The 20,808-nt window shown below is 49.4% G+C and overlaps 8 protein-coding genes across 8 annotated transcripts; 3 read left to right on the top strand and 5 right to left on the bottom strand.

The window, feature by feature from the left end:
- Nucleotides 1-328: 328 nt before the first annotated feature.
- On the bottom strand, nt 329-1,112 carry N7506_010825 (40S ribosomal protein uS13; the record flags this gene model as incomplete). The annotated part of the gene is made up of 3 exons (XM_056960118.1): nt 329-623; nt 809-974; nt 1,109-1,112. 3 exons carry the CDS (start codon nt 1,110-1,112, stop codon nt 329-331), a joined length of 465 nt encoding a protein of 154 aa, XP_056806273.1.
- Nucleotides 1,113-2,174: 1,062 nt separating this feature from the next.
- N7506_010824 (uncharacterized protein) lies at nt 2,175-5,693 on the top strand (the record flags this gene model as incomplete). Its single annotated transcript, XM_056960117.1, has 2 exons — nt 2,175-5,428; nt 5,678-5,693. The coding sequence occupies 2 exons, from the start codon at nt 2,175-2,177 to the stop codon at nt 5,691-5,693; spliced, it is 3,270 nt and encodes a 1,089-aa protein (XP_056806272.1).
- Nucleotides 5,694-6,144: 451 nt separating this feature from the next.
- Nucleotides 6,145-7,140, bottom strand: N7506_010823 (peroxidase; the record flags this gene model as incomplete). Its single annotated transcript, XM_056960116.1, has 1 exon — nt 6,145-7,140. One exon carries the CDS (start codon nt 7,138-7,140, stop codon nt 6,145-6,147), a length of 996 nt encoding a protein of 331 aa, XP_056806271.1.
- A 775-nt stretch (nt 7,141-7,915) lies between these two features.
- Nucleotides 7,916-8,593, bottom strand: N7506_010822 (uncharacterized protein; the record flags this gene model as incomplete). The annotated part of the gene is made up of 1 exon (XM_056960115.1): nt 7,916-8,593. The coding sequence occupies one exon, from the start codon at nt 8,591-8,593 to the stop codon at nt 7,916-7,918; it is 678 nt and encodes a 225-aa protein (XP_056806270.1).
- Nucleotides 8,594-9,673: 1,080 nt separating this feature from the next.
- On the bottom strand, nt 9,674-10,880 carry N7506_010821 (3-isopropylmalate dehydrogenase; the record flags this gene model as incomplete). Its single annotated transcript, XM_056960114.1, has 3 exons — nt 9,674-9,878; nt 9,928-10,351; nt 10,409-10,880. 3 exons carry the CDS (start codon nt 10,878-10,880, stop codon nt 9,674-9,676), a joined length of 1,101 nt encoding a protein of 366 aa, XP_056806269.1.
- A 658-nt stretch (nt 10,881-11,538) lies between these two features.
- On the top strand, nt 11,539-12,930 carry N7506_010820 (HSP70/90 family co-chaperone CNS1; the record flags this gene model as incomplete). Its single annotated transcript, XM_056960113.1, has 3 exons — nt 11,539-11,833; nt 11,890-12,162; nt 12,215-12,930. 3 exons carry the CDS (start codon nt 11,539-11,541, stop codon nt 12,928-12,930), a joined length of 1,284 nt encoding a protein of 427 aa, XP_056806268.1.
- Nucleotides 12,931-13,919: 989 nt separating this feature from the next.
- On the top strand, nt 13,920-15,470 carry N7506_010819 (putative endo-1,4-beta-xylanase; the record flags this gene model as incomplete). The annotated part of the gene is made up of 6 exons (XM_056960112.1): nt 13,920-13,993; nt 14,066-14,080; nt 14,139-14,295; nt 14,345-14,477; nt 14,544-14,657; nt 14,722-15,470. 6 exons carry the CDS (start codon nt 13,920-13,922, stop codon nt 15,468-15,470), a joined length of 1,242 nt encoding a protein of 413 aa, XP_056806267.1.
- Nucleotides 15,471-15,773: 303 nt separating this feature from the next.
- Nucleotides 15,774-17,421, bottom strand: N7506_010818 (DUF2841 domain-containing protein; the record flags this gene model as incomplete). The annotated part of the gene is made up of 3 exons (XM_056960111.1): nt 15,774-16,576; nt 16,633-17,160; nt 17,211-17,421. The coding sequence occupies 3 exons, from the start codon at nt 17,419-17,421 to the stop codon at nt 15,774-15,776; spliced, it is 1,542 nt and encodes a 513-aa protein (XP_056806266.1).
- Between the last annotated feature and the right edge of the window lie 3,387 nt (nt 17,422-20,808).

The following is a 20,808-nucleotide window of genomic DNA, read 5'->3' as shown; positions in this document are numbered from 1 at the left end:
TCCACACTTGTCTAAAGATAGTACGAATCCAATATGCCATATGCTGAGATCTGCTCTGTACCCCATAATTACGAATTCTGTGTGAATATCAAGGCAGATCTAGACAGTTGAGGACTACGGAGACTAAGCCAGCGACCACGAAGCTGACGTGTAAGAAAAATCGGGTCGCGATGGCCTAGCCGTTAGAAAGATGACGAAGAGATCGTTTATTTCATTGGTATGATTCATTTTCAAATTTTTGGAAGAGTCCCACGGATGCCCATTGAAACACACCGGAAATAACGGAATCCCTCCAAGAGCCCCCGGTAAAAAAGACGAACGAAATGGTTTATTTCTTCTTGCTGACACCGACGGTGCGACCGCGGCGGCCAGTGGTCTTGGTGTGTTGACCACGGACACGGAGGCCCCAGTAGTGACGCAGACCGCGGTGGGAGCGGATCTTCTTCAAGCGCTCAAGATCCTCACGGATCTTGGAGTCGAGACCGTTGGAGACAACCTGGGTGTCCTTGCCATCGGTGATGTCGCGCTGTCGGTTGAGGAACCAAGAGGGGATCTTGTACTGAGTGGGAGTCTGGAGGATGGTGACAATGCGCTCCAGCTCTTCAGTGGTAAGCTCACCAGCACTGTTGTAGAAACATCTAGTCAGCCTTTCCGTTCTGTGGGATCGTTTGCGATAATTTCCACCCCGCCCCTATTTGTCGATATCCATGTCGATTTGATCCCGAACTCCTCCACTCATTTATCCAATATCTTCCAATAACACAAAGAGGCGGGTTGGTTTCTCAAAGGAGGGTTGGTGCGAACGTACCGCTTGTTGAGGTCGACATCGGCCTTCTTGCAGACCAGGTTGGAGTAACGGCGACCGACACCCTTGACCTGGGTCAGCGCGTACATGATCTTCTGCTTTCCATCAACGTTGGTGTTGAGGAGACGCAAGATGAATTGGAAGTTGCTCTTTTCCCCGGACACGAGCGCTGTAGTGGAAAATCCATGTTAGCCGATATTCAATTTCGAGTTCCGCCGCTTGTGCCACAATTTCTTTTTCATCGTTCGGTATTTCCGTGTTCGCAGCATAGCATGCTTTCAGATTGATAGGGATGGCACGTACACATGATGGGCGACGGGCGGAATCGCTATGGTTGTCGACAGAGGGATGGAGAGGAGGAAGGTCCGACCTAGGCGACTTTCCTTGTGGGATCGGGTAATTTTGACACTAAACCTAATTGGGGCGAGGGCTCGCTTGTTCTGTGCTAGGCCTAATGCGGCTAGCGCGGAGATCAGGTAAAGTCACATGCTCACTTCTCTCGTATTTAATACGGTTATTTTAATATAATTACGTGTACTTTACAGTATGCCTTTCTTTGTCGGCATTAAACTGCGATTGAACCTGCTTCCCCGGAGATGGTCAGGACATTTCTTTATAAGAAGCCACCTTTCTACACTCCGTGTATTGTAAACCTTCCAAGGTTCCCCTACACTGGATTAGAACCGTGTACTTACATTATATAGTCAGATGATCTTACCGGCCTTAGGTGGACAACCCAAGATATGATATCAAAAGGTTCAGTATCAGAATGATGAGCCAGTCTATAGACTATAGAAAGTACTATCGCTCATTCTCCGGGCACAGACAAACGTCCTTCTCTCTCTTCGTTTTTGTTCTCATCGGGTCTCAGGACCACGAGCCCGAGGCCGCCGTGACTTGACCCTGACCCTCTTTGTTCAGTAGGACAGTGCCACCAATAGTGGAATCAGAAGAACATGATTTCACGAAAAGCAGTTCTTTGAGCCAAAGGAACTAAGCCGGTCAGATAATTTTAGAATCATGCCCGCGTCAGCATTTATGGATTCAAGTGCTTTGTGCCCTGAGGATCAAAATTTTACCACGGAACATGACTTGGCGTTCTTTGAACTCATATCTGGCCGTATGTTACAATCCGCTGCTTATGTTCTTTGACCTCGAAAAGATGACATTGAAACTCGGGCACTCGACAATGTGGTCCCTTTCACTGGGAATTAAAGAGCATGGCTCGCGCTCAGTTTCGATCGCCTCGATGAAAAATTTCCAAGATTTGAAGACAACGCTAGCCATACTGGCATTCGAATCGTGCTCTTGACCGAGCAAAATCTGATCAAATCTAGTGAATACATTGACTCATACACCTTTTGCCGATATGACTGGCGAGGGCGGTCCTACTCCCTTTCCAAGGAAGCCGGAACAGCTCGTACAGCCGCCTCAGCCTTTGCCTCTATATGATTTCAAAGCTCTTGCAGACCCACCAGATACCTGGGCATTTCTAGATGTCTTGTATGGAAGGGTTGAAGACTGTCGTGTTGTGAAGGTGTCGCAGTTGAGGGTATTGGTGAAACATTACTTTTGGGGGATCGATTGGGCCCAGAACCAGAAGACCGCCAGAACAACGAGAAAGGCACACAATCAGACAACTCTGACCAAGGCCTTGTGGAAGCTTTTCTGGTATATGCAAGACGAGCATAGGCCAAAGAGCTACGCAGATTTGTTGAACCTCGACCGAGACACCGGCCCTCGACTTTTGAGATATGATATTACTCCACGACCGCCACCTCTTAGCCAATGGTTCCCAAATCAACCAGATGACCGAGCGTTTATTCTACCCGCCTATTTTCGTCCTCTCGATGCACCACTAGATCTCCCCGACGTCGTCATCCAACAATATATGTACTCGGCAGATAGTTTCAATGAGCCGACTGTAACTCAGCAGATGGTTGATCAGCCTTTCGGCAATGAGCAACACTTCCCGGGTATCAACTTCGCAGCAAATAGGTTTCTGCAAATGCCCCCAGACGATGAAGATCTGGTCTTTGATAAAGAGCTGGTGCAAATACCCTGGTATGAGCAAGCGGATTATCTTTTCGACGCAGACCTAGAAGCTTCTTTCAATATACAGACTACACCTAGGAAGCGAAAAAGAAGCCTCTCTCCGAGTGCTCCAAATTATCGAGGTTTAGCTGCACCACCTGCCTCGACCGTCCAGGCTTTTCAGGGACCTGTCTTTGCCTCTCGGCGTGATCCGTCAGAGTGGACGTGGCAGCCTGGCCTGCAACCTGAATACGTTTCCCCACCACCCGATGAACCACAGGTTGGCCCTATCATACAACTGGCAGAACCTGTCTATGAACATCAAATTGTCGCCGAAGCAATCGAAAAGGCCTTGATGCAGGTGGTGTATGCTGATCTTGAACGTGATCCTTCTGCTCCCTCACGCAACGAGCCTGTCAAAAATATCACAGCACACCGTTTCAAAGATCTACTACAAATGAAGATAGGAGCTTTCAGCAACATTTCAAGTGTCAGGGTATCGCCAATAACGTTCAAGTGGGATTCGAAAGGGGCGTCGTTTCCCCTTCGAGGCCGTGGTCCTGTCTGGCATGCAGACTCCTGTGCTACGGACTGTGTGATTATGGTAGGCAGGCTCCTGGATGTCGGATGTACTAGGGTTGATCGCGCTAATAACCGATCCGCCGAGTTCACGGAAATCGAAAAATCCTACATTGAGGCTACAAATATCGCTTGGGAGATCCTTGATGAGAAAATGGCCATACGAGCGCGTGATGAGTTTCTTCAAAAATTCATAGACGGCCAACTTCACCTGAGAATGGGAGAGCCCCTTCCCCCATGGGCTGTGTGGTCTCAGGTCACGAAAAGCATATCGCAATTCCGCTATCATCATATTGAGCGCGTAACACCTTGCAAATGCGAGAACACCCAATCTTTCATCAACTACCATGAGGGTTCTTGTATCTTGCCTGGATACAGGAGAGGTGATGACAAAGGAGTGGCCGTGGGAACTCTGATTGAGAGATGCTTCTATGATCGGAAGTCATTCAGCTGCAAGCGCTGTGGTGATCCCCTCGGCGTCACCGGGGAAAGACGAGTAGGCCAGCTACCATTGCGTCTAGTCATGACTTTTGATGTGAAGACAAGATTACGAAATCACACCCAGCATCTGTCATTCAAGTATACTGACTACGACGACAAGAAACGAGTTGCGCACTATCGCTGGCTTGGCGGCATCTACAACAACGAAGAACATGCTCGTGTCTACTGGACCGATTCCAACCGAGGCGAGCAGACAGAAACCAACGTCATGATGTACGACAGTCAGCTCAACAAAGGTCTCTTGCTGGGTGGTGTGCCCGCTTTCAAACCCGAAGATCGTGTCCCCAATGAATGGGTGAATCAGAGAGCCATCCCACTTCTCTTTTACGAGCGAATCATGGATCCGTCTAGTGAACTTTTAGCATCGGCCCACACTGCCGTGTCTGACATGGCAAGCATTCTTCAAAGCGACAAGAACGTCCTGGAAGCGCACGTTGCTTGGATTCCACCATCCACCGAGCCTCAATTTGACCCGTGGGACCGCGTTCTGTCTGACATGGGCGAGCGTTTCACAGACTACAACCCTAGTTGGGGGTGGGATGGAGACCCTAGCGTCAATGATCTAGAGAATCCCTCAGCTACAAATGTAGCCCTTGATCCTGCACTCATTGACCCCACGGTCATTGACCAGTCACTTCTGGATCCATCCTTGTACAGTAACACCAGCGCCCCAGTCTTCGACATCTCTGCTTTTCTTGAATCATCAATGATGGACGATGACATCCTAACCCAACAAATCCCCCAGGGAAGCATGCAAGACATACTGAAAACCCACTTGTTTCAATCCATGCTTGACACCCCGGACTGGCTCTCTTCATATGAGCATTTATGGCCCTCAGGAAAACCTTCCAAAGACGGTGCTTTGGAGTTCCCCGATCTTCCTACATGGCCGTCGCCCAAAGGAAGAAAACGACGCAGGATGCAATCTGATACCAGTATGCCAGACGCATATGATCAAGGATCGGATCAAACAACCAGTGGCGAGCACAAAGCCATCGTTATGCTCAGTCAAAACATCGACCCCCGCCAAAGGGAAGCTTACGAAAATCACCAGAAGGAACAGGAGCTGCAAGCCTACCTTAAAAGAAAGAAGGACAAATGGTGGTCCGAAAAGAAGAAGGAGCGAAAGAGCGAAAGCGAGGAACAAATACGGGAGAGAAATATCAAAATATATGAGGCTCAAAAAGCGAAGGAAAAAGCCAAAGAGGAAGCCAAACAGAAGGAAAAGGCCAAAGAGCAGGCAGCAGCAAGAGCCACTGTCAAATCTGTCACAACAAGAATCCCTCCGACCGTAGCCTCGAGCTCCACCGCACAGCAGCGAGGCAACGCTTACTCTCAGTCCAAAGCCATTCAGGATGAGAAGGCAAAACAAAAAGCAGACGCTGTCAAGAAAGCTGCCGAGGCTGAGGCAGAAGCTCAAAGACAAGCTAAAATCGATGAGCGAAAGGCGAAGAAGGAAGCCAGCAAGCCGCAAGCTGCGGATACTGGAGCCATGAAGAAAAGTGCAGAGTCAGATGATGAAGAGGAAACTGAAGAGGAAAGGAGAGAGAGAGAGGAAGATGAACAGAGGGAGAGAGAGGAAAATGAAAGGAGAGAGAGAGAGGAAGAGGAAGAGAGGAGGGGGAGGACGAAATCAACCAGCAGCAGAAGGAGTCAGAAGAAGAGAAAAGGGAAAGGCAAGGCGAAGGACGATGATCCCACTTGGATGCCCGGTGATGACTCGGAGGGGGACTCGGACTAGGACTGAAACAGCTGCAGTGTCTCAGAGCTATAGTAATTAGAGATGAACTACCTTGGAAGTATGATCTTCATAGTGAGAAGTCCAGCGGAAACCGGTGCCCAAGTGGACACAGCCTCTGAGTAGCCTCTGAGTAGCCTCTGAGTAATTTCTGATTAGCCTGTAAGCCTTGAGAGCAACATATCAAGGGAACAGTAATGTACAGAGTAAACACGAAAGGTTGAAAGTAAAGATATACAAGTTGATACTAGCTTAAATGCAGAAGGGCCAATCAGAAGGCTTCCATTAGACATAACCGAGGAATTGTGTATAAACGGGGTTCTCCGCCCCAAACGGGGTAAATACACTTTGTACATGAGAGGCTTCCCCGCAAGTACCCCAGACTCCCCTTTCTTCTTCTTCTTCTTCTTCTTCGTTCTGTTCTTCCTCTGTGTTTTCCACTTCTAACATATATATTCATATTCTATGGTCTATTAACAATACACTCTCACAGACGGGCCCGAGGTGGGCCAGTCGCAGTATCACTCTTCTTGGGCGCTGAGACATAACCACCAAGGGTACCGTCAGTGTTGGTAACAGCACCCTGAGCATCACGTCGGATACCCAGTTCAATCAGCTTGGCAAAAACCTTGGCAAAATGATCGAAGAAGAGTTCCTTATCTTCGGCATATCGCTTCACCCATGGAGCGAATGAGGGATCCGTTGACAGCGCCATGTCGGTCGGCAGCATCATCAAGGGCTCCTCATCCTCGTCGGCATCCGGATCTTCATACACAAACTGCGACATACCGGTCGCCAGCTTGCGAGGCTTCCAATCAAGCTGGAGCAACAACTTGAAGAACGAGTTCGAGAATCGTGTCGGGTTCGTCACCCACGGCCCATCGAACCCGCTGCGATCGCCATGGCACCGTCCAAGGTTATGCCCTCCCGTCAGTGCTACAATCTCTTGGTCATTGAAGCCCATACGGTAAAAGATGAAGCGCAGGTGGTCGGCGCCTTGGGCACCGTCTGGCAGCCGTCCGCGTGGGGGCACCTTGCTGTCATCAACCAGATCTGTCCGTCCCCCTTGCCATGGGATATCCGGTCCACCCAGTTCCTTGATCGCCACGACTCCTGCCAGTGTCCATAAGTCGGAGTACGTGATCCACGGGTGCTTCTCTTTGACCGGTTCTAGGAATGCTCGTCCGTGTTGCAGACCCGCGTTGGCTGGGTCGCCTCCCTCTGCTTCGTATCGCATGCCTGCTCCGTTGGAACCGCCTGTGTCGGATTCAACGTCATATGTCCCGGAGGAGTGCCTGGGGGACGGTGTCAGTGGCGTTGCAAGAAATCCCGACCGGGGGCCGGAAAGATTGGCGGTGGGAGATTTTTTCACATACCATGCCAAACGCACGAAAACGGGACCTGCGCTTCCATCGTCATAGTCGGGCTTCTTCAACTGGGCAACGATGTCCTTGCGGACGGCCTCATAGTCGTGAGTGCTCATATTTGCTCTCGGCCGATAACGTTATCCGGGGTAAAATGTCTGGAGGGAGAAGGAAAAAGTGGTTGGAGCAACAAACTCGATCGACTTCGGTTTGCTTCTTGGGGGATAAGAGAGGACTCAGAAAACGAGAAAGAAGAAAAGGAATGAAAAAGGGTCTTGACTCCAGACTTCTCTTGTCCACATGCCCACATGCGCGGAGGAGGGTGGATCCGCGGGCCGAATCAGCCTGCGCGGATTCAAAGCAGAGATGCCGAGGTCCTTTCGGGCTCTGCTTTTGCGCTTCCCTTCAGCTTCATGGTTTGCTATAATAGCCTTTCGGGTGCGTTCGATTTCCATGTTTGAGTCCGATAATCGCTTCCGGTTCGAGTTCGCCACATCATTTTGAATCTTTCGCATATTCATCCGGAGCTTCGCGATAAGGGGGATCATTCGCCTCCGATCAATTACCGACCTGTTCATATGCCTCGGAATTCATAAGCCGATCCACATCCCAGGGTTGAAACTACGTGACACAATCTATATCTGGATGGTGGTCTCTGGTTTAAGGAAAATTATGGAATAAACAGACAGTGACTCGACAACGCGAGTCAAATATGCCTCAAAGCCCCCTGGGCGCTAAGAACTGATGCTAGATTACGTCTTTTACGTAGGAACAGAGAAATCAAGAAGCCGAAAATTAAAGTCCGATTGTCTTCTGCCACTGATCATCATATTCCGACATGCTAAATACTCCACGTTGACTTCGGCCCCCGTTTCTTCGATTTCATCACCAACACTATTTTCCTGGCTCATCTCCATCACCCCCATCTTCATTCACCTGGGGAACATGCGGCCCTCTCGCCTGCAAGGATGCCAGCAACAGATCCCTTTCTTCTCTTAACTGCTGGACCTCACCATTCATCTCCTGCAATGTTGTCGTCAGCCCTTGGACTTTCGTCTCGTATGCATTGACCAGCGAATCCAGTTGCGCAGCCAACTTGCAGTATTGCCGTTGAGACCAGTTCCTCTCCTTGCGCAGGCGACGCACATCCCGTTTCAACGAGCGTCGCATTCTGATATCGGTCTCGTAAATGGCTTGGGTCGCGTCTTCGATCACATCGGTCTGGTCGCCAGAGAGTGTGCCTGCTTCGATGTGTTGCTTTATGCAGATGAACGTTGCGCTGATGTCTGCACTGATGGATCGCATGAGCTCACTTTTCGCCTGATGGCTCTTGTGTTCCAGATTTTCCAGTCGTCGAGCACAGGATCCTGGGTAGAGGATTGGATCGGGCTTTGCAAGAGCCTCTGGGGTGGCATTGCCATACAATCCAAGCCGCGCTCCACTGAGAAACGTTGGATTTCTTTGCCGCATCATAGTATCAGGTGCGGCATACCGCTTTCGAGAAGAGTGGTTTGGGGGTTGAGGCGATTGCACATAATCCTCTCGGGGTAGGATGGGCCGAGTTTGGGGCATCGAATTTTCAGATGTGACGCGCTGGTACGGAGGTGAATTGGATGAAAGTTGGGGCGGTTCTGTCAATTGTTCGCGGGGCAGGATAGATCGCGTTTGTGGCCTCACATTTCTAGACGCGACGCGCTGGGGTGAGTTCATTGAAGATTGGAGCGATTGTGTGGATTGCTCTCGGGGTGGAACGCTTGTCCCGTGAGCAGAATCAACAGAGGCCCTGTGTGGAGGTGATGGCAGTCTCCTCATATCCTCGCCAAAGAATGATCCAGCACTACCATCTGTATATGACCTGTTTCGAGGTAAGTTGGACCCACCCATAACGTAGTCGGTTTGCGATGGTGTAGAGAGAAGAGGTAGGAACATTTACTTATCGACTTCTAGATACATTCATATATCAAATATGATTCTTCTTTGACACAATGCGCCAGGAGTGTCATGGCTTTGATCAACTGGATTGTCTCTTTGTCACTTCTGTTAGAAACTCCCTCTACTCATTGAGCTTGCGTTTCATACACAATCATGTTCGCATGGAGTTCCTAGCTTTGAATCATCGCGAACCATAGATTTGCGGCCGTCTCACGGTATGAATTATACAATAAGCTCTAGCCACATCTACCACTCTTTGGTGTTAACGTGAGGCAGAGAGGTATTCTGTTACGAAAAGGGCTATTCAACGGCCTTGATTTCCTTCAACCAGACTTTCGGGGATGAAAGCTCTCTGAACTGGGGCTCCAATGTAGATTATCTGAGAGCCCTGGCGAAGTTCGGGGCACGAGAGCTACCAGCTGTCAACCTTGAAAGTCGTCTAGAACGCCATGAGATCCGTTTGCAGGCAATAGTTTGTTTGTTAATTTACTCATGGGCTACCATTGAGTATTTCTCTTTAAGCCAGGCATGAGGTACAATACAGGAGAATCTCCAGGAAATGAAGCTGACAGAGCGAGGACAAGTCGGTGAAAGACGGTGCGATGAATTCAATACGAGTTGACATAGAGCCCCAGTAGCCACAGAATAGCATGTTACGACTGCATGGGTATTGTGATCTTCACATCCATTCCCATTCACGTCATATTACCTGTGGCGGTCCTATAGCGCAGAGACAATGGCGTCTCCAACCTCAACATTTCCCGCCTTGCCTCCCAGGTCAGGTGTGCGAAGGCCCGAGTCTAGCACCTTTCGCACCGCATCCTCTACACGCTGTGCTTCAGCCTCCATGTTCAAAGAATACCGGAACATAAGAGCAACGCAGAGGATCATTGCAACCGGGTTGGCAATGTTCTGTCCGGCGATACTATCAGAGTGTAAGAATATCTCCCGTCTTCCTTTGAGGATAAACTTACGTCGGAGCAGAGCCATGTGTGGGCTCATACAGTCCATATGGTCGTGTCTTCAGTGTTTTGTCTCCCGGCAGACCATTGAGACTAGCACTCGGCAGCACCCCCAAAGTCCCAACAATCGAGCCAGCTTGGTCTGAGATCATATCTCCAAAGGTGTTATCAGCCAGAATGACACCGTTCAATGATCGTGGGTTTGTTGCCAGAATCAAAGATGCTGAGTCCGCAAGCTGATGCACGAGCTTGACCTGTGGATACTCGGCTGCCATCGTCTTGTCTACTACGCGACGCCAGAGCCGGGAAGAAGCCAAGACATTTGCCTTGTCTAGAGAGATTACGGGCCAGGGCGGGTCGTGACGCAGTGCTACCTCAGCGGATAGACGAGTCACACGCTGGATCTCGGCTTCGGAATAGCCCCATTCGTCCATCGCTGTAGGTGATATCGTGAGCTTGTCATCAGGGCTAATGGGTATTCACGGTATTTTACCATAGGTCTCCTCCTCAACCTTATGGCCAAAGTATGCTCCTCCACAATTCTCGCGCACGACGACAAAGTCCACTCCTTCGATGATGTCTTGTCGGAACGGACTGAACTCCTTGGCAATCGATACGCTTGGTGAGGTAGATGAACAGGGACGTAAATTTGCATAGATGTCCATGGCTTTGCGCAATTGGAGGAGCCCTCCCTCAGGGCCATCAAGACCACGTCGTTGATTGTCCCATTTCGGTCCTCCGACTGCTGCAAAAAGAACGGCGTCTGAGTCTAGCGCTGCTTGCTTGACGTCGTCTGTGACAGTCTTGCCAGTTGCATCAATACTACAGCCACCAATCAACTCCTGACGGATGGTAAAGGTACGCTCAGGGGTTTCGAAGGCTTTGAGTACTTTGACGGCTTCGGTCATCACTTCTGGGCCAATGCCATCGCCAGGTAGGACGAGAATCTTGAATGTTTCGGCCATACTTGTGCTGTTGAGGGTTGTTTGTGGTCAATTAACCAGATGAATAGGTCTTTCTTCATGTTGTTATTTAGGTCTACATAAAGCCTATATCAGATCGGTCTTCCATCCGACAAATGCGGGGTTAGCCTTGCTTCGGGCTTGAGCCGATGGTCTGGTTTGGGATATGGGGAGTACAGGCTTCTTTCATGGGTTTTGAGGAGTAAAACCTTCGCTCCACTGAGTGTTGCGTCTTGGGGTCTTGTTTGTAATGATGCTGCAACATGGTAGGTAACAAGCATTCCATTCACAGCCCGCTGGGACAGGCCCCATTGGCTTCAGGACGTTGGCTTCAACCTATAGAGCCTCGTTCTCAGGGTGCAATGCTGTTCTCAGTAGATGCTTGAGTTAGTAATTTACCATGTAAGCATGTCTCTTGTGCATTCAAGAGGTCATATTCGAGCAAGTGTATATCGTACCGTCCACAGGTTGATCTCCTTATCGCTCGCTGATAACCGATAAGGCCCTGTTATCTACTGGCCTAATTCGGTAATAGGGCTTAGGGTAGGGCAGCCCCCCTCATGTTTGCAATGTTTGCACATTTCCGTGCAGGCATTTCTAAGCATTGAAGATCTCCAATCTCCGAAAGCATATCACTTTTTTTCGGCGTCAAGTATTCACGATGTCGCGAGTCGAAGAGCTTCCGGATGACTTTGACGAGTCGCTCAATCTTAACGATGCTCCACCCGAAGTCACCCAAAACCTCCCTCAGCCAGGATTCGATGCCTTCGCTCCTGGCAATGACGTTCCGTTCCCAATCAACGAGGAGGGACTGAAGGCGCGCCAGAATGATCCGAACGCACCGGAGCTTCCTCCAGCTATCGCCGCCATTCAGTCACATAGTAGCGAAGAGCTGATGGCTATGATGAACAAGACACCTCTTTTCATGACTGACATCGAAAACGCCGGTGATGAGAGTATGTTACTCATGTCGAGCGCGACGGTACAACTTGGCTAATATACAATCCCACAGAGGGCGAAAACGTTCTTCTCGATGCTCTTCAGGCGCTTCAAAACGAAGGAACCCGGGCCGAGGTTGCCAACACGTTCAAGGGACAAGGAAACGAGGCCGTTCAAGAGCTCAAGTGGATTGATGCCAAGGAGTTCTATACCAAGGCTCTCGCTGTCATTAATGCTAAAGAAAACAAATGGGAGCAGCCAGAAGATCCCAAGGAAGAAGCCGAGTTGCTGGTAAAGTTGGAGGAGGCATCATACAGCAATCGTGCATTGTGTAATCTGGAATTAGGTGCGTGTGGTTTCAAGGCTTCTAGGAGCTATTACTCACCTTCCAACCACAGGCAACTACCGCTCTTGTACCCTCGACTGTGCTGGTTCTCTCAAGATCAACCCGAAGAATATCAAGGCCTATTATCGCTCATCATTGGCACTGTTCAAGCTGGACAAAATCGCGGAGGCTGAGGATTCCGTCAAGCGCGGACTCGCAATTGATCCCGAAAGCAAGGCTCTCCAAGAATCGTCCAAGAAGATCGCCGAACGCAAAGCGCAACTCGAACGCGCTGCTGCCAGGAAGAGGGCCGAAGAAGAACTTCTTCGCAAGCAGAACACCATGCTCAGCACAGCCCTGAAAGCCCGTCAGATCCGAACCCGCAAGACCGAGCAGCCCCCTGACTTGGAAGATGCCAAGATTCGACTGGTTCCCGACCCTCTCTCCCCAGAAAGCACCATTGAATTCCCCGCTGTCTTCCTTTACCCCATGGAGGCGGAATCCGACTTCATCAAGTCTTTCTCGGAGATGAACTCCATTTCGGATCACCTGGACTACATCTTCCCTCTTCCTTGGGACATCAAGAAGGAATACACGGTCAACAATGTAGAGTGCTTCATGCAGACCGTCACTGGCGGTCTCATCAAGGCGGGCAAAAGTCTGCCTTTGCTTCAAATTCTCTCTGGAGGAAAGGTCGAGGTTATTGATCAACTCGTCAACATCTACGTTGTGCCTCTTTCGAAGACCGGCAAGTTTATCGCTGAGATGAAGGCTCGCAAGTCAGGCTGAACGATCGTTATTCCGTACGACACCCTTCGTCCAGCCTCCAATCAACCCACCTCACAATATCGCTTTCTATCAAAGCTGTGTACACTCGGCCAAACTCATCACCCGTGGCATTGTGGTCTCCGGAAAATTGTCTCCGGGACGGTTGACCTGTTGTTTTCTGCTGAAGAATCCGGTCACTGTCATATTTGCCGCGTGTTGAGCGAGACGTTCAAAAATTGATGATACCCTACGAAAGCGTTTGACTTGTGTATATAGATGCATTGTATAACTCCATAGACATGAACCGTTAAGATGACAACGCCATCTTGAAATCAAAAGTTTCCATTGCGTCCAAGGTCACAGCCAGCACTGAGTCGAATCATGTAGCAAGCTTTCTTCCATTGTCTATTAGAGAGTAGAAGCGCCCGCAGTATTACCTTCTGTCTCAGATTACGCAAGCCAGGGTTTACTCATGAGTGACGGTAAATAATTCTCTTCTTCGGGTCTTCAGGGTGTCGATATCCATTTAGCCTTTGGATTCCATTTATCCTTTTTGGCAGTGGCGCGCCGCGGAGAAACCGACAGAGATCGACACCCCAGATTTGGCCGAAGTGGAGAAGTGCGCATTTACCCGACGGTTCTTATTTAGCCCTAAATGCGTTGCCCAGAGCTCTTCTGGAAGAGCACCTCAGCCAATCAAGCGATTGTTTTGCCGTGAAGAAGATGCGGAATATCCTCCGTCTGTCTTTCTGCAGGACTCAATGGGCCCACATGGATGCGCCCTCCGCATCTAGATTTTAGCCTATGGGGGAATCGCTTCGGTGCACTCGAGTTATGTTCTTCGGGGATTCTAGCACTAATCGAGATTATGCGACTAGTTCGAACGGCCGCGACAACTATGCCACGGGCTACTGGTCCGAGAAAATGCCATACTCAATGTGAAACTGCCTAGCGCCGGCGCAGATGCTGGAATTATCCAAATCAAGACCCTGATAATTTGATTGTCTCTAATGGCGCCGGGCTATAAAAAGAGCCTGAGAGAACAGCTGGGTCTTTTGATCTTGAAGACTTTCGAAAACTTTTGGTGAGTTACCAGCGAGCAGTTCCACGTCGTTGTGATGGTTCAATTGACCAAAATAACCCTGGTCTTGGCCAGCATTCTCCCCCAGTGGTATGAACTAAGCCACCCCTTTCGAATCTCATTGAAGAGAACTCACATTGTTTGTAAGGGTCTATGGGGCTGGTCTACACACGTCTGCTGTTGCCAAAGGGAAACTCTACTTTGGTTCCGCCACCGATAACCCCGAGTTGACTGATGCTTCATACTTGGCACAGCTAAGCAACACCGATGACTTCGGTCAAATCACTCCTGGAAATGCGCAAAAGGTGAGGACTCCTGCTCGATGGCTTGGGCAAATAAACTGACTTTACATAGTGGGATACTATCGAACCTACGCAGAACACCTTCTCTTACACCAAGGGAGATGTCGTTGCCGACCTCGCAGCTACGAATGGCCAGAAATTGAGATGCCATACTCTTGTCTGGCATAGCCAACTGCCTAGTTGGGGTAAGTTCTGCTTGCATGATGGAGAAACTACACTATAGAGATGGAATGTGAGCTGATCTTGCGTAGTATCTAGCGGTACCTGGACCAATGAAACCCTCATTGCGGTCATGAAAAACCACATCACCAATGTTGTTACCCACTACAAGGGGAAATGCTATGCTTGGGATGTTGTCAATGAAGGTCAGTCCTGTGTTAGGAGGTTGCCGATCAGCTCAGTATGGTTAACCAATGTCGCAATCTGCAGCACTCAACGAAGATGGTACCTATCGCACCAACATCTTCTACCAGACAATTGGCGAAGCCTATCTTCCTATTGCATTTGCTGCTGCCGCTGCGGCAGACCCGGATGTCAAGCTTTACTACAATGATTACAACATCGAATCCTCCGGCTCGAAGTCCTCAGGGGCTCAGAGGATCGTGAAGCTTGTACAGCAGTATGGAGCCAAGATTGACGGAGTCGGTCTGCAGGCACACTTTATTGTTGGAAGCACACCCAGCCAGAGTGCACAAGCTACGAACTTGGCTGCTATTGTGGCCCTCGGGGTGGAAGTTGCTTATACAGAACTTGATATCCGGATGACTCTGCCATCTACTGCTGCTCTGCTCGCGCAGCAGTCAACCGACTACCAGAATACTGTCGCAGCTTGTGTTGCGAACACCAAGTGTGTTGGCGTGACTATTTGGGACTACACCGACAAGTACTCCTGGGTGCCCAGTGTGTTCTCTGGTCAAGGCGCAGCTTTGCCCTGGGATGAGAATTTAGCCAAGAAGCCCGCTTATGCAGGTATCTTGTCTGTTCTAGGTGGAGCTGCTTCTACTGGAACCACTACGACCGTTGCCACTGCTGCTACTACCACAACCACGGCAGGCTCTGGTGGCTCAACTGGTGTTGCGTTGTACGGTCAGTGTGGAGGATCAGGATGGACTGGTAGCACTGTATGTGCGAGTGGAAGTTGCAAGTACTTCAATGACTGGTATTCACAATGCCTGTGAGCTGTTTGTTGTCTGCACATGGGCCAAAACGATAAGAAACAGCCCAGTTGTCCCTAGTCGGATATAGTCAGACTACTGACTCAGTATGTGTGGTTCATAGTCACAAATCGGAACCCAATGTCCCTTGCGGATGTCAAAACAGTCGTGCCGTATATCGTATATCCAGAGAACTCCGAAAATAATTTTTCCTCTGCAGTTATAATGCGAATATGCGAATACTCCATGAAGACAAACAGTCTTCTGTGTTAACAAAGGAGATACATTATCATCAGACATGGTAGGCGTTAGTCTGTCTTTGAATGCTTAGCAACTATAATAATAAGGGTACCCGTATGGCATCATTAAATCGTTTGGCAGCACTTCCACTGCTGGCTGAGCTGGCTCAGTAATTGCAACCGCCTGGGCAACTTCTTCTGGTAGAGCCTGCTGATGAAACATTTCCATGGACGGCTGAACGCTCGAGCTGCCAGCGAAGGGGTATTGTGCCATGCCGATTTGACGGGTCCGATCGACCAAGTGTGTGCCAGAAAACATCTCGCGTTTTCTCTTCAATTCTTGTGGCGAGCTCGAAGCATGCGGCGAGCTCTCGGTGCTTTGGTACTGTATGCCTGGGCTATTATGCATCGCCGGGTGTATGGTCGGGGTGTAAGGATTGGGTGGGTAGCATGGGTTTCTCTTCTGGAGATTCTCGGCGGACACAATGACTTGGCTTGTATCGATCCTTCGGGTATCATCGCTGCAGTCGGATTTCGCGCCGTGGGCATATTCTGGGTCGGTCGGTGAGCTTTGTCCGCTTGATGTGTCTTCTACTATTGGGGGAAGGTTCGCGCGGGATATCAACACGCTTGGTTCGCAATCTATCGAGGGTGGCATGTGAGTTAGTCTCCCAAGGACTGCAGTGATTAGGCCAGATTTGGTACCTGGAACGCCATCTAGAAATTTCTCCTCCTCCTCACGCACTCGGTACATCTCATCCAGGATTTGCAAACGATCGGCCGGGAGAATCTGACGTCGGATGGGTTGGTCACATTCTTTGAGCCTGGCGGCAGTGACCCCATTGCTTTCACGTAAGTCACACAGGATATGGACGAGAAGACGAATGCGCTCTAATCGGCGTCAGCTCTTTGCAGAATGCCTAGATCGTTGTGTGTTCTGATCTTACCAACTTTGGGGAGATGATCTGGCTCCCGGTGACAGACTCCGATCGGCCACCAAGGCGGCTTGGTGGCTTCTGGATCAAGCTGCTGGACTCTTCCGTCCACGGTTTTTCGTCCATTGTAGGGATAGTTGACTTGTTTTCGAGGCTCGACCAGCTTGATATAGGCCTTTGCGATCACGCGGCAGTTTGTTTGTTGGAGATTCTGGAAAACTTTCTCGTAATAGAGACGCAAGATCTCAGGCTCATCGACAGACAATGAAGCACTCTGGTGCGAAGACAAATTCAAGCTGCGGCCCCCAAAATGCTTTTTCCTGGGCTGAGATCCAGTTGCTTGCTCTTGTTGAGGTGACCAAGAGTTACTAGACTGTGGCCACATTGCCGGCTGGAGATGAGGGTTCTGCTCGGTTGGAATCCTTCCAATTTGCTCACCACTCACGGCACGTCCACTGTGGGCCATGAGCCCCCTTTGCGAGATAGTGGAGCTATGCTCGTTGGATTGTGGCTCCTGTGTAGGCTGTAGAGCAACGGGGGCTACCTCGAGTCAGCCCGCCTCACGCCGCTTGGTTTTGATTAGTACTCACCATGGAATTGGGCTCCATGTGCTTCTCTTGACCTCGCCACGGCCCTCAAGAATTCTCCTGCCACTGTGGGGGAGATAATATCCTGCATGTTTTGTGCCACCGATGCGGAAGAGCGCTGGCAAAGGTTTCCTTCCGCATCAATATAGATCATTGCATAATGAGGGTAAGCCGGCCGCTCTCTTGTCGAGTGCCCGGTCATCGTTTCTGACATCTTGCCAGAACCAGCAATCGATGAACAAACACACAGTGGCTCGGCGCTACCTTCTGATGTTTGTTGAGTTATTAATCCCACTAATCGAGCCCCTGTTGGGTAGCTATCCTTCTAGGTCGGTTACCTCTTCACGACAAATGAGAAAGAAGCTTCCCTCGGGCGATTGGTCTGTCTTTGTAGTGTTGCTAACAGAGGACAGTACACCTCGAGAAGAAAAATACACATTAAACAAGGCTCTCGCCAAGTTGTTATTGTCGATCAAAGGGTACCAACCGAGACGATGGGCACAAATATGGACAATCATACACAGCCACAATGCTCGACCTGTTCAGCTGTGGCGCTCTAGCCCTGGACGGAACAGTCAAATGTGGAGGTGTGCTTTAAAGGATTAAAAATAATCCAGTTAATTCGGAAACGGTCTGATCTGCGCTGTAAGTTCAACGTGAATACAGTATTAAAACGGGTGATAACTTCTGGTGGGAACGCAAGAGATGCATATTTGGAATTCGGACTCCTTTTCCCTATCATTGGTCTGTCAGGATGTTCGGCGACCACTAAAGATTTCCCCGAGTACTATTGGTCATTAATCGACACATCACCGCTCAATCCATACCAGCTTTACGGAGGAGCATCGACCCACGATCGGGAGGAACCTCGGGAGCCACGGGAATGCTTCTATTGCGCAAGAGTACCGATAGTTAGAGGTATCCACTGAAACATCCCCCTTGGAGCCTATCTCCTATCTTCAGATGCCTCATTACAACTTCAAAACCATACAGCTCTGCCATACAAGTGTAGACGCCAGATCGCCAGTCTGGTGCCTGACTACTCCGTATTAAATGGGGACTCATGGAAAAAGATATTTCGAGATACTCACCTGTGGAATTTTCTAGGCTCTGGCTAATCACTGCAAATACCTGGGCTACTACTCCGTACTTTAAGAGACTGTTTAACTTCTTACTTGATTTTCACCCCTGGACGCTTAACCAAATGCACTTGGACCCAAGGATGAACCGAAACGAAACCCGTTAAATGACAGAGTAAATCCCCATATTTCGGCCCAATCCCACGCATTGGTGACGGAAATCCCAGGCGAAAACTTGGAATGAAGATCGGCAAACGTTTGTGGCGCTTTGCAGTTCCACTCGCTGCCTCCCCAACAAGATTCAGTGCCTTTCTCTGCAGCCTCCGGGGCTGTTCATTGCAGCGGTCCGGGGCCGAGGTCAAATCCTGGTCAAGCAGCATGAAAGGTGACGTGGTTCAATGCATTGCAGGGGGCGTCCTTGAACAAAAGCAAAGTCGACGCACCGTTGCTGCAAAGGGTGGAATCCTCGCATCATTTCCAAGGAATCAAGAATCTGAGACAAGAGCCCCGGCACTAGTGGCCTAGGGTAGTATTTGGTCAACAAGACGAGATTATTTTATGATTTTCGGAATACTAGAGCCTTTGCTACAAGCCAAGCACTGCCGTGCTAGTTCTGTAGTTCCAAGGGTCAAACTGGGGTGTGAAACCCACCTAGCATTGTTTAGAGCAACACAGTCAAAGTTTATCTCATTTTGAGACAACGTTAGGTTTAGAGATCTCGGGTAGCCGCATTTTTGAAATCTGCCTTTCTAATGAAGCTCTGTGCTGGCATTCGTGACAACCAGACACCGTACAAAGAACTCCCTGGAGTGTTGATATTTCAGTCCTTCCCCCACCTAACCTCGAGATTGCCGTTTTTTGTTCACTTTAAGTTTGATGATATGTCAACGGCGGTCGAGGCACACGATCCAGTAGCTGCCTGCCTTGGGAAGATGTATCCGGCGATCCACTCGCAAAAACGAGGTTAATTAACTCTACTTTCGTCAACGACCTCCTAAACGCTTCACTCGTTATTGCTAGTGGGGAAGCTTATGGGTACTTTTGTCGGTAGGTTGAAGTTAAATTCTTCCATTTACATAACACTGGATGAAAGTATTATGTGCTATCCAAATCGGGATCCGGGCGCACTCGATGCACCTTAAGACTAACTAGTCAATGCCGTATATTACTGTTCGTATTTTCGCTTTTAGCCAGGAGCGAGTGAGAGTCGGACGTGATCCTGGAATTGTCTCTTTAATCCTCCCCATGCATTATGCATCATGTTGTGGCTGGGCATTTACGAGCGTCTCTTTCGATATTTATGCATAGCATACATCGAGTTCGTCGGCCGAGCGGCGTTAATTCGGGCATTGTATATATTCAGGTCGATAGAAGTCAAATCCGAAGTTCCAAGGGCTGATCAGCACTATGCGTTTGGCTAGAAATGGCCCTCTAAACGACACAGCTGGTGGCGTGAAATTGATGCGATCCAGACAGCAAATACGGAGCCGGTTCGATTTGCCACCGTACTACTCATAAATTAATCCTAGTCGTTTTTCAACGTCTGGGCCTTCTGCAACTTCAAATGGAACTTCCTCGGTCAAATTACCGGAGAAATTTGAATTGCAATCCCGATACTTGGGTGGAGCGTTTGTTCCTTCCACGATGGAGAGCTCCACAGACTGTCCAATCCTGACAAGCAACTAAGTAACCCCTTAATGAAACCGATTACGTCTTTTATTAGTACTACCATATCCGGAATCTGTGGTACAACGGTGTGGGTTCCATGTTCGTGGTAATACTGTATAAGGTCCTCTTGGCAGATTAGGGCTCGGATACTGCGTATCTGATTTGACACCACTGAACGCGCCCATTTACCGGAGAACATCCACCTAAAAACTCCGGTCTGCAAGTCATATGAAGCAAGGTGGACCTCAGCCACAACTCATGACAAATATTTCGAATGGAACTCTCGTTCCTTGTACTCCGTGTACTCCGTAATACAAAACTAACTGTAGTTGCAGATCGAGCGAATAAGTCACGAGTTTGAGTTTGGGACTGGTATACAGCAGCCCTGGAGGCTGTCAAGCTCAAGCTACCCAGAACATGAAGTCTAATAATTATGGATCTTTATCTGGCATCCGTTGAACCGAGCCCGAACTGAAATGTGATTGATTGAGAGTTGAACCCCACCAAAACCATGACGCTAGGGACAGCGAAAAAGTGATCGGATATACTGTTCCGGCAATCTGTGAATTTCACTGTGCTCTGTGCCAGAAACGACAAACAGTATTCAGCCCTACAATGTATTTTCAGCGACAAAGGACGTATGTTGTGGTGGAATGAGCTCCAGCCAATGAAGGTGGCTCAAAATCAATAATTTACCACTATGTGCCGAGACAAAGGCAAGGGAGGGGCCCGTGGCTAGCTGACCGGTTGCTCAACTGTGGGAAGGGTGTCAATTAACGAAACTCAGCCCCAGTTCGGGCAAAACAAGGATCTTCAACTTGCATTTCCTGGAAATGGGATTCTCAAATCGATTG

This window comes from Penicillium brevicompactum (assembly GCF_028827555.1).
Source record: "Penicillium brevicompactum strain IBT 35665 chromosome Unknown utg000007l_segment0_segment0, whole genome shotgun sequence".
NCBI classification, from domain to species: Eukaryota; Fungi; Ascomycota; class Eurotiomycetes; order Eurotiales; family Aspergillaceae; genus Penicillium; species Penicillium brevicompactum.
The sequence above is the reverse complement of the archived record's forward strand: the minus strand, read 5'-3'. Positions and strand labels throughout refer to the sequence as shown.